Genomic DNA, 13396 nt, shown 5'->3' with positions numbered 1-13396 from the left:
ACTTAGCATCTTCACCTCCTACCTGTAAGTGGCTGCCCCCTGTGTGGCAAGCAGGGGGTGGGGCTAGGGACAGGCAGCGCAGATATGCCTACCTTTAAGATGCAATACAGGCACAGTACAGTATTTGCTGGTGGGGTTTTTTTGTGTGTGTATGTCTCTGCTGCTGCCTCATTGCTTACTTCTGGTTCCACATGGGGTCTGGTTGAGCGGTCAGTCTGTAATTCTGGTGTCACATCTTTGAGGTTCTACTGTATAACTAATTCCATTAATGCCTGATCCAGATAATCTTTTAAAAGGTCCAAAATCCCCATTAATTAGGGGGTCCCCAGTGGTGGTCTTTGAGTTGGGTTTTTGTTTTCTTGTGTGGTGCTGTACTTGCCCATTGTACACCTACCTTTTTGTTTTCCTCACTTTCAAGTCTCTATTTCACTTCTCCTTGCCTTCTGTTTATTTGCAGTTATTTCCCACTAATTCATTTACTACTCTAACCAGTCCATCTCACTGAGGCACATGCAGGAATATGCACTCCATTATATCCTTGACTGCCTTGTCCCTACAGGTGTGAATTGTCCCAAGTTATGGGACCTGCTCTCTATTTTGGAAGACTTTTCTACAATGTAAAAGGTCTTTCACTTAAATATTTGTTACTACTTAACCTAAATTCACTCTTTCTCAACTTCATCCCATTCTCTGAGCTCATATCCCATTCTCTGAGCTTATACCACTTTGACCCATTCTAAATAATTTCCCATTCCTTTGTGTTTATACTAGACTAGATCAGGGGTAGGCATGCTATGGCACGTGTGCTGAAGGTGGCACGCAAACTGATTTTCACTGGCACTCACACTGCCCAGGTCCTGGCCACCGGTACGGGGGGGCTCTGCATTTTAATTTAATTTTAAATGAAGCTTCTTAAGCTTGGGGGGAGGGATAGCTCAGTAGTTTGATCATTGGCCTGCTAAACCCAGGGTTGTGAGTTCAATCTTTGAGGGGGCCACTTAGGGATCTGGGGCAAAAATTGGTCCTGCTACTGAAGGCAGGGGGCTGGACTCAATGACCTTTCAAGGTCCCTTCCAGTTCTAGGAGATTGGTATATCTCCAATTATTAATTAATTAAATATTTTAAAAACCTTATTTACTTTACATACAACAATAGTTTAGTTATATATTATACACTTATAGAAAGAGACCTTCTAAAAACATTAAATGTATTACTGTGAAACCTTAAATTAGAGTGATTAAATGAAGACTCGGCACCCCACTTCTGAAAGATTGCCAACCTCTGGACTAGATTATCATAATGGTACGTAAAATCTCTGAAAATATTTAGAGTCTGTTCTCCATTAACTTAGCTAAGATACACACTCGTAATATATCTTCCTGTTGTAGGTCCACCCTGTTGTAACAACATCCAATTTTGATTTAAAATTGGTCAGTGATGGAGAATCTACCACAACCCTTGGTCAATTGTTCCTCTCACTGTTAAAAATATATGCCTCATTTCCGGTCTGAATTTGGCTAGCTTCAACTTCCAGGCATTGGATCACATACCTTTCTCTGCTAGTTTGAAGAGCCCATTATTAAATATTTGTTCCCCGGTTAGGCACTTATAAACTGTAATCAAGTCAACCTATAACCTCTTTAAGATTGAGTTCCTTGAGTCAGTCACTATAATGCATGTTTTCTAATCCTTTAATCATTCTTGTGGCTCTTCTCTGTATCAATGTGGGGGGAGACTAAACTGGAGTATTAGTAACAATGAAATTCAATAGTGAGAAGTGTAAGGTTATGCATTTAGGGATGACTAACAAGAATTTTAGTTATAAGCTAGGGACGCACCAGTTGGAAGTAACGGAGGAGGAGAAGGACCTGGGAGTCCTGGTTGATCGTAGGATGACTATGAGTAGGCAATGTGATGTGGCCGTTAAAAAAGCTAATGCGGTCTTGGGTTGCATTAGGCGGGGTATTTCTAGTAGGGATAAGGAAGTGCTAGTCCCGTTATATAAGGCGTTGGTGAGACCTCATTTGGAGTATTGTGTGCAGTTTTGGTCTCCCATGTTTAAGAAGGATGAGTTAAAACTGGAACGGGTACAAAGAAGGGCCACTAGAATGATCCGAGGAATGGAAGGCCTGTCGTATGACAGGAGACTTGAGGAGCTCGGTTTGTTTTCCTTAACCAAAAGAAGGATAAGGGGAGATATGATTGCACTCTTTAAATATATCAGAGGGATAAATACCAGGGAAGGAGAGGAATTATTTCAGCTCAGTGCTAATGTAGACACGAGGACAAACGGATATAAATTGTCAGTCAGGAAATTTAGGCTTGAAATTAGACGAAGGTTTCTAACCATCAGGGGAGTGCAATACTGGAACAGCCTACCGAGGGAAACAGTAGGGGCGAAGGACCTCCATGACTTTAAGATTAAGCTAGATAAGTTTATGGAGGAGATGGTATAATAGGATAACGGGCTTAGTCAATAGGTCAATTGAGTGCCAAACTGGTACTTAATTGGGTCAAATTGGGTCAATAATATGATATTCTTAACCTCTTTCAGAGGGTATGGCTGGAGAGTCTTGCCCGAATGTCCTTCTTGAATTGTGGACACCAGAACTGGACACAGTATTCCCGCAGTGGTCACGTCTGTATTTGGCACTGAAGTGATAGGACCACCCTACTCAAGATTTTCCTGTTCATACATCCAAGGATTGCATTAGCTTTTTTGGCTAACAGCATCACACTGGGAGCTCATGTTGAGTTGTTCATCATGACCCTCAACTCTTTTTCAGTGTCACTACTTCCCAGGATGGAGTCCCCCATCCTGTACAGAATGGCCTACATTTTTTGTTCATAGATCTATAATTTCTTGTTGGCCATATTGATCCATTACTAAGTGGAAATGTAGAATTAATAATAATGCAGAAAAGGTAAGTGTTCTATAAATTTGTTCTGTATTTGAGAGCAAAAAAAACAGGCGATACAGTCTCATCATATGGTGATAACATTCTTTCCATTCTACTAGTATCTCTGGAGGATGTTAACAGAAGCTACTAAAGTGATACACGTTTAAATCAGGAAGTACAGATAACTTGCATCCAACAGTTTTAAAAGACCGAGGAGCTTGCTGGACCATTAATGTTGATTTTCAGTAAGTCTTGGAGTATTGAAGAAGTTCCAGAAAACTGGACATTTTCAAAAAGGATAAATGGGATGACCCAGATGATTATAGGTCTGTCATCCTGACATCTGTCTGTGCAAGGTAATAGAGTGGCTGATACAGGACTCAATTAAGAACTAAAGGAAGGTAATATAATTAATGCCAATCAACATGGTTTATGGAAATATAGATCCTGTCAAACAGAGTTTGATCCGACAAAGTGGGTATTCACCCACGAAAGCTCATGCTCCAATACGTCTGTTAGTCTATAAGGTGCCACAGGATTCTTTGCTGCTTTTACAGATCCAGACTAACACGGCTACTCCTTATACTCAAACAGAGTTATAATCTCATTAAAAAAAACAGCAGGTCTGCTTGATTAAATTAATAGTGCTGATGTAATAGACTTCTGTAAGACATTTGACTTGGTACGGCACAACATTTTCATTAAAAAAATAGAATATAAAATTAATAACACGACACACACCAAATGAATTAAAAACTTGCTAACTGACAGGTCTTAAAATGTAACTGTAGTCAGGGAATTGTCATTGAGTGGGTCTGTTTCCAGTGGGCTTCTATGGGCTTGGTTCTTGGTCTTATGCAATGTAACATTTTTATCAGTGATCTGGAAGAAAACATAAAATCATCATTGATAAAGTTTGCAGAAGACACACGAACTGGGAGAATGTTAAATAATGAAGAGGGCAGGTCACTGATTCAAAGCGATCTGAATCACTTGGTAGATTGGGTGCAAGCGAACAATGTGCTTTTTAATATGTCTAAATGTAAATGTATTCATCTAGGAACAAAGAATGTAGGCCGTACTTTCTATCGTAGGAAACAGTAACTCTGAAAAAGATTTGGGAGCGGTGGTGGATAATCCTCTGAACATGTGACACAGTGGCCAAAAGAGCTAATGTGTTCCTGGGATGCAAAAACAGGGGAATCTTGAGGAGTAGGAAGGTTATTTTAGTTCTGTGTTTAGTACTGGTGCAATCCTGCCTCTGGAATACTGTGTCCAGTGGTGGTGCCCACAACTTGAGAAGAAAGTTAATAAATTGAATAGGGTTCACAGAAGAGCAACGAGAATCATTAAAGAATTAGAAAACATGTCTAATCATGGTAGACTCAGGTGCTCAATCTATCTAGTTTAACAAAGAGAAGGTGAAGGGGTGACTTGATTCCAGTTTATAAATACTTACCAGGGGAACAAATATTTAATATTTTTTCTAGCAGAGAAAGGTATATAACATAGTCCAGTAGCTGAAATCTGAAGCTAGACAAATTCAGACTCCAAATGAAATTTTTTAACGGTGAGAATAATTAACCATTGTAACAATTTACCAAGGGTTGTGGTGGATTCTCCCTCTCTGACAATTTTTAAATTAAGATTGAAGGTTATTGTAAAATAACTGTTCTAGGAATTATTTTGGGGGAGTTCTATGGTATGTTTTTTTAAATAGGAGGTCAGACTAGATTATCATAATGGTCCCTTCTCGCCATAGAGAATCATAAAATATCAGCATTGGAAGGGACCTCAGGAGGTCATCTAGTCCAACCCCCTGCTCAAAGCAGGACCAATCCCCAACTAAATCAGAATATATGAATCTATGTTGAAAAATGTTTGCATGCTCCCAGCTTAACAAGCAATCCAGATCACTGTGTTTCAGTGACCTGTCCTCTTCATTATTTTCCCCTCCCCATTTTTTATATAATTGCTAAACTTTATCAGTGATGATTTTATGTCATATTCCAGGCCATTGATAAAAATGTTAAATAGTATAGGTCCAAAAACCTATCCCTGGACCCCCTTTAGAAGCACACCTGCTTGATGATGATTCCTTGCTTAAAACTACATTGAGACCTATCAGCCAGTTTTTAATCCATTTCATATGTGCCATGTTAATTTTGTATCATTCCAGTTTTTAATAAAAAGTGTGGTACCAAATCAAATGCCTTACAGAAGTCTTAAATATATTACATCAACACTATTATCTTTATCAACCAAACTTGTCATCTCATCAAAAACAGATAGATAGTTTTTTATAAGCTCTGTTTTCCTTAAACCGTGTTGATTGGCATTATGTCATCAGATCCCAGAGGGATGTAGCCATCTTGCAGATCAAGTGCCGCTTGGATCAAACTCTAGCTAGGCCCTTAAGGTAGTCTGTCTGGCTGTTCAGTCTCTGTCCATCATTGGCGATCTTATTGTACCACCAAAGTTTTCGGTGACCATGTGATCGCTAATGGTGTAGCGGCATTCCTTGGTAAACCCTTCATAATTAATTGGTCATCCATCCTAATATGTATGTACCAAGAAAGCCACCAAAACCAAATCAGTGCTGATGGAAGTGATTCCTCGGTTTGGCTACCAATATCCTCATTGTTGATCTTATCGTGCCCCTTAATATGGAGCAGCTGACAAAGACGACAAGAATCAAAAATGTGATTCTGCCACACCTTAACATTCCTCAGCACCCAAGTTTCACTACTCTCCTTTCATTCTTTGTTAACCGAGATCAGTGATAGGACTTCCATTATTTTTCCTGGGATCATTTTCAGGTTGACAGTCTTGTAATTACCTGGGTCATTCTGCAGATACCTCATGGAGAAAGCCATGAGGCCCCAGTCGCATCCAGGCCATGGAAACCCACCCTATACTTCGGCTTCATTCAACAAGGAGTATGCCTCCTGCTGCGAAGTCCAACTCCAGTGTGGGAGCATCCACCTCCACTGATCTCAAGGCGGGACCTTGTCAGGAAGCTAGGAAGCACTCTCATCGATCATTATGGATGTATCCTTGGTAGGCTGAAGAGCCCACGTGAACAACCACACAGCACAAAGGGTGTGGACATCTTGAGAATCCAGGATGCACATCAGTATCCTGGAACTATGGGCAGAATGGAGGATGTGCGAGTCTTTTCTCTCATTCATCTGCTTTCACCATATCCCTGTAATGTCATACGGGACTACGACTGACTTCTACATCAACAAGCAAGGGGGAGCAAGATCTGCCTCCCTGTGCATCACCCTGTCAGTAGCCTACCTTGTGGGGAAACAGACTTCCTCAGCAGATACCTTGCACTTGACCATGAGTGGCAACTTTGCAAAATGCTGCTGCATGACATTTTTCACTCTATGGGGAACCCAAACTAGAGATGTCTTTGCTTCTTACACAGATAGCAAATGCACCCCATATTGCTTCAGAGGAGCCCTAGGTTACTTCTCCCATTGTGATGCTCTGCTTCTTACCTGTGTTCAACTATGCCTTCCTTCCACTGTCGCTTCTTCCACAAGTTCTACACAAGTTCTGACTGGACAGAGTGAGGGTCATCTTGATCACTGCCTTCTGGCCCAGACAGTTCTGGTTCCCCAACCTCCTGCTTATGTCATCTTGCCCACCAATTATACTTCGACATTCCCCAAGCTCCTGCAATAGCAAGATCAAACACCTCAATCCACAACCGCGACACTTCAGGTGCATGGGCATCATTAAGGTTAAGATTTTGTCACAGTTATTTGTAGTAGAAATCAGGGACAGGTCACAGGCAATAAACAAAAATAAACAGACTCCATGACCTCCGTGACATAATCTTAGCCTTAATTATAGATAGGTGCCAAACGAGTCAGTCATCCAGTTCTCTAATGGTGTTTGGTGTCCTGCAGCAGACACCAACTAGTACCTCATCTTGTGCTTTATCTGTTAGGACATGGATCTATAAGCATTTGACATCATTTGCATCTGAGTTGTTAGTGACACAGAAATAGGTAATGCCATTTTTGACAGAGTACCACTCTCCCTACCATCTTGCCCATGCAATCCTTCCAGCCTCTTTGCTTAAGCTTCTTCCAATTGTATTCTTTGCTCAGCCTGAGCCTTATCTTAACTCCTCCTTGTGTTGAATGCCTTCATCTTTGCAAGGAAAGTTCTCTATAAGCCAACACCAAAATTGCTCACGTCTTGTATTGTGAAAATACAGTTTCTGTAAATCTCTCCTCTCTTTTTCCACTGTTCATGTAGGTCCACAATAGATCATTGTATCTAGGGAACAACTAATGAATTGGATAACTAACTGCATTCCAACATGTGAAATTGCTTCTTGTGCTTCCATATTTGTTTTGCACCTTCCTGGGATTCACAGTTTGTTAGGTATGAAGAATATAGAATGTACTCCTCAAAATTACAGCACTTACTCTTTAAGTATAGAATGAACTTTCTGAGAATTTACAAGTCAGTTGGTTAATTAGTTTAGGAATTAAAATTAATGGGTCCTTTTAAGAAGCGCAGCACTCTTTTCCTAGATCGGAACAGAACACAGATGCTTCACACTTCTATTTTTTGTATTAATTTAGCACCTTAGAGCCCTTGTCATGGACCAGGACCTCACTGGACTAGGTATTGTACAAACACTTGGCAGAGATGGTCCCTGCCCCAGAGAGCTTACAGCCTAAGCTCATTTATAGTTAACTGAGTGAGATCTGACGTGGGCTACATTTGAAGATTTTATTTTCAGGATTATCGATTATTTTTTCACCCATTCTTCATAACTGAAAGTTTCTCCTTCAGCTGACGAATCATGTTCTGCTAGAAAATTCCATATAAAACAGCTGTTTTTCAAATTGGCTGATATCTGTCATTGTTCTCAGGGGATTGAGGTCATAACTTGTCCACAGTTGGGTGGGTCTCTTGAGAGGGGCATCTATCCTCCTTTGTTCTCGATGGGACAGAGGCTATAGGCAGGTCTTAGCAAAGATGTCTGGCTCCCCCCCACCCCCCCCTTTGGAAACAGTGGTAATCAGAACCATTTTGAATGAGAACACCTAAACTGAGGCCTTCTGTGGACATGCTCCCATTGAGAATAGTGGAAGACTTGTCATTTTAAGAGGGCAGTTCTCCATACATTTCTCTGAAGATTTTTATGCACCAGCCTCAGCTGACAGAAACTTTTAGATATGAAAAATAATGGTAGACAATACCATTAATCCTAAATCTTCCATTTCAAAAGCTGTCCAATTGTACCAAATCTACTCAGCAGAGAGGAGAGTAGGAGTAACTGGGCTGAGGATTGCCCCATAATAACACAAGGGGAAAAAATAATCAAATGTGTCTTTCAAATCCATTTCAGTTTTGGACAAGATACACTGAAATGTGTCTCTCATATTGATAAGGCATGGCATTGCTATAGGGGAAGATTATAGGAGTGTACTATGTGCATTTCTTAACTTGGCATGTTGGGATTTTGGAGTTAAGGATAAACTTAGAATTTCCTACGTTTATAATGCTTGATTTGGGAATTATTGTAGCATCCCAGTAATGTATTTTATCCTCAGTTACTTACATGTACTCTCAACCTTACTTCCATCTTCAGATAATTTGTCTGGGAATATAAATAGGTTTACAGCTTCAGTTCTAGAACATCTTGAAGCCTGTTCCCTCAGAATTTGTGGAGTTTGTAAAGCATGCTTTATGTAGATTCCTGTATCTAAGATCTGCAAATACAAATTTTTGTAGGGGGAGGGATAGCTCAGTGGTTTGAGCATTGGCCTCTTAAACCCAGGGTTGTGAGTTCAGTCCTTGAGGGGGCCATTTAGGGAACTGGGGTAAAAATCTGTCTGGGGATTGGTCCTGCTTTGAGCAGGGGGTTGGACTAGATGACCTCCTGAGGTCCCTTCCAACCCTAATCTTCTATGATTATATGAAATCCTGTTCAGTGCAAACCTCCAGTTACCATTAATATTGCAAATACAGTCTAATGGAGCTAGGCTTCCAACTCATTAAAAGTCAATGGGGTTTGAGTGCCAAATGCCTAGGCATATTTGAAAAATACTCCAAATCAGTTGTGTGCTTTGGTAAAGCTGTCCTAACTCAAGGCCACACTAACTAGTTTCCACGAAGAGAGCGTCCACTGTGGAAGTATTTAATGAAGGACAAAATGAAGGTGTTCTGAGTTCTGTACACTCCTGTATTGGCTTTATAGAACCATGCTTATATCTAGAATTGCTGCTTGCAGGTAGGTGGTCAGGAACTTTGAGCTAGGGTTGTGTTCTGTTTGTGTTCTTCATATATCTATCGATGAAGACTGGGCTTTCAAAGGCAATCTTTTTGCTTTATTTCACTCACTGCAAAGTCAACTTTTTTCTTTCCCTTTTTATATTTTTCTAGTGATGTTTATTTATCATCAAGGGACAGACAGATACTTGACTGGCATTTTGCAAATCTAGAATTTGCTAATGCCACACCGCTGTCTACACTTTCATTGAAGCACTGGGACCAGGTACCTAATTAATAAATTATTGAAAATAGTACTCATAGATTTAGCACATGTGTATGTTAGCAAGCATTTCTAAGAGATTTAAATGTCATGTACCTCAGCATTATCCCTTCAACTCTCATTCTAGATTCTACAGGATATTAACAGAGAGTTCTAGAGAGTTCTGCAAATACCCAAACAGATTATAATTAATTTATACTGTTATATTTGTTATGGGAAAATAGTCTATACCAATTATTTTACCAGTAATACTAGGGATTTTCTTCTCCTAATTAAGTTAGGTACAGCACTTTAAGTGGAAAAGTTCCCCATTTATTTAACTCTGTACTGATTGATCTGTTTTGGTTATAAACGTATGTATTTTTATATATTTTATTTTAGGATGATGATTTTGAATTCACAGGCAGTCATCTGACTGTGAGAAATGGATATTCCTGCGTGCCTGTAGCCTTGGCAGAAGGGTTGGATATTAAATTAAATACAGCAGTTCGACAGGTTCGCTACACAGCTTCAGGTAAATCAAGCTCTCTAACTTCATAAGTTGCACTACCAAGGAGCACTGTCCTTTGACAATTGCCTCTGTTCCTCACTCACAGGATTCACACAGTCTTGACACCATGAGCACAGAGCCATAGAAAAGCAAGGCCTGTAGGGCTTGAACTATTTAGGAAGCTTTAACAGATTTACAAATAATATTTTTTGGTTGCTTGTTTCTTTAGTTGTGTGGGCTCTGCATCATGTTGCAACTTGAGTTGCTCATGTCCCAAGTACATCCTGACCTGCTGATTCCCATTCATAATGGGATTAAGGTCAATGCAGTAAGGGGTTTTGGTAAGCATCCTAGCCAATGCTGGTTCTGACAATAGGAATTCAGTGGGAGAGCATTGTGCTACTCAGAAATGTCCATCACATTGTTCTCCAAGGCACAGTTCTGTTGGTGCAGGATTTGCTCTGGGGGCCTAAAATGAGACCAAGCAGCATGGGTAGAATCATAGGCTTTGTCTATACTAAGGACCTTACAGCGGCACAGCTATACCGCTGCAGCTGTGCCACTGCAAGGTCTCCAGTGGTAGCTATGTTGGTGGGAGAGCCTCTCCTGCTGACATAGCGCTCTCCACACAGGCGCTTTTGTCAGTCGGTGCATACCTTGACTGACAAAAGTTTTACCGACAAAAGTGCTAGTGTAGACATACACAAAGTGTTAGAAGGGACTGCAATGGTCATCTAGTCTAACGCTCTGCCAAGATGCAGTATTTGCTGTGTCTAAATCATCCAAGACAGATGGATATTCAGCCTCCTTTTGAAAACTTCCAGTGAAGAACCTTCCACAACCTCCCTAGGCAGTCTGTTCCATTGTCCTACTGTTTTTACAGTTAGGAAGTTTTTCCTGAGATTTAATCTAAACCTGCTATGTTGTAGTTGGAACCTGTTGCCTCTTTTCCTGCCCTCTGTGGCAAGAGAGAACAACCTTTCTCCATCCTTTTTATGGCACCCTTTCAAGCATTTGGAAACTGCTATCATGTCCCCCCTTAATCTTCGCTTTTCCAAACTAAACATACCCAGTTCCTTCAGCCTTTGAGCATATGACTTGCATTCCATCTCTTTGATCATCTTTATTGCTCGCCTCTGGATCGTTTCCAGTTTCTCTACATCCTTTCTATACATTGATGACCAACATTGGACACCGTACTCCAGCTGGTTATCATCTAACCAGTGCTGAGTAGAGCGGTACTATCACCTCCCGTGACTTGCATGATGTACATCTGTTTATGCAACCTAAAATTACATTTGCTTTTTTTTCAGTAGCATCGCATTGCTGACTCCTGTTGAGGTTGTCATCCACCACAGCTCCCAGATCCTTCTCAGCAGTTTGCAACCCCCCCCCGGTAGCTTTATCAGCTGCAAACTTGGTCAGTGTGCTCTCTGTTCCTACATCCAGGTCATTAATAAAGATGTTAAATAACACCGAACCCAGAACAGACCCCTGTGGAAACCCACCTGAGTCCTCCCTCCAGTCTGACATTCTGTTAATTACTCTTTGTTTGCGGTTGTTTAACCAATTCTGTTGCCACTTAATGATAGTTCTCTCAAGCCCGCATTTCTCCAGCTTACTTATCAGAATGTCATGTGGGACTGTGTCAAAAGCCTTGCTGAAATCCAGGTATATTATGTCCACAGCATTCCCCCATCCACCTTTTCAGTTACCCTGTCAAAGAAGAAAATCAAGCTGATTTGGCATGATTTGCTCTTAGTAAATCCAGGCTGGCTACTAGTGATTACTCTTATATCCTCCAGGTTTCACAAATTTAGGGTTTTATACATTGCTTCCCAGGTATCAAAGTCAGGCTGACTGGTCTGTAGTTCCCCGGCTCCTCCTTTTTACCCTTTTTTAAAGATTGGCACTATGTTAGCTCTTCTCCAGTCTTCCAGGACTTCTCCTGTCATCCATGAATTTATAAATATTATTGCCAGTGGCTCTGAGATTTTTTCAGTTAATTCCTTCAGCACCTTCAGGTGAATAGCATCTAGCCCCACTGATTTGAATTCATTCAAATTGGTCAGAAGATCTAACGTTTTCTTTACATAGCCCGATCTGCATCCCTTCCCCTTATTGTCTGTGGTAACTTCACTAGTCATCCGATCATGTTATTTTTTGTGAGAAGGCTGGAGCAAAGTACACATTGAGCAGCTTTGCCTTATCTTCCGTTAGCAGTACACCTTTTCCATTGAGTAGCGAGCCTACACCATCTGACATATTTGAAGAACCTCTTCTTGTTGTCTGTAACATTTCTTGCCAGTTGTAACTCATTCTTTGCCTTGGCTTTTGTGATTTCTATACGCTTATGGGAGGTGTTTAAAGTTAACCTTTCTCATCTGACTTCTTGATTCTGTACCAAATCAAAGAATGTTGTGATTTCAAAGAGATACTTTGAGTTCTGAGACCTCTTTGGGTGAAATTCTTGGATTTTCCTGCACACTCAAAGCATTGTTCTGGAGAAAGTAATGTTGATCCCAAAGCATCCTTAGTTCCAAACCTGCCTGATCAAGCTGTCCCACTTTCCTCTGACGCCGATATCCCTCCCTTCCTGAAGGGCAAGCAGCTTAGTTAAAATCTGTTACCAAGCACTATACAGGGCACGGGATATGCCACAGATCCAGTAATGAATCAGCTCAGATATGTTATGCTGATTCAAAAGTTCCAAGGATAGAAAGAGTGGTCCTTGGTTTCCAGGTTCTGTGGCCTTTTCGTTGGCTATTACAAGTCTTCCTGTTATTTTTGAATCATAGAATCATAGAAGATTAGGGTTGGAAGAGACCTCAGGAGATCATCTAGTCCAACCCCCTGCTCAAAGCAGCACCAACCCAACTAAATCATCCCAGCCAGGGCTTTGTCAAGCTGGGCCTTAAAAACCTCTAAGGATGGAGATTCCATCATCTCCCTAGGGAACCCATTCCAGTGCTTCACCACCCTCCTAGTGAAATAGTGTTTCCTAATATGCAATGTAGACTTCCCCCACTGCAACTTGAGACCATTGCTTCTTGTTCTGTCATCTGCCACCACTGAGAACAGCCTAGCTCCATCCTCTTTGGAACCCCCCTTCAGATAGTTGAAGGCTGCTATCAAATCCCCTTGCGCTGAGGGTGGCTTTGAAGCTGGTGGTTTCCTCAGCTCCATTGCAGGTTCCAAGTCTGTATATGTCACTTGTTATAAGTCCTTTGCCTTCTGGGAGGAGAAGGCCCTTGTTTCCAAGTGTGATGGAATACACTTTGCGTTCACACCCTACACACTACTGTAATAATCTTTGTGCAAAATATGCCTTATAAAGTATCATTTAAAAGATAATAACTTGCTGGTCAATCTCATAGTCGAGAAATGTATGTAACAACATTGTTTGCAAAGTTATAAAATTCCTCTGTATGATGATGTTAGCACATGTTCCAAACCCCACAACCCTTCCCAGGCAG

General features: G+C 41.0%; 1 protein-coding gene across 1 annotated transcript in view; it reads left to right on the top strand.

The window, feature by feature from the left end:
* Positions 1 to 13396, top strand: part of KDM1A (lysine demethylase 1A) — a 171720-nt gene that overhangs the window by 101083 nt on the left and 57241 nt on the right. Inside the window, exons 14-15 of the mRNA XM_044997670.1 lie at positions 9322 to 9433; positions 9812 to 9944. Coding sequence (XP_044853605.1) covers positions 9322 to 9433; positions 9812 to 9944 — 245 coding nt within the window. The remainder of the gene's footprint in view (positions 1 to 9321; positions 9434 to 9811; positions 9945 to 13396) is intronic.

This window comes from Mauremys mutica, chromosome 23 (genome assembly GCF_020497125.1).
Source record: "Mauremys mutica isolate MM-2020 ecotype Southern chromosome 23, ASM2049712v1, whole genome shotgun sequence".
NCBI classification, from domain to species: Eukaryota; Metazoa; Chordata; order Testudines; family Geoemydidae; genus Mauremys; species Mauremys mutica.
Note: the sequence above shows the minus strand (reverse complement) of the source record. Positions and strands in the feature narration are given on the sequence as shown.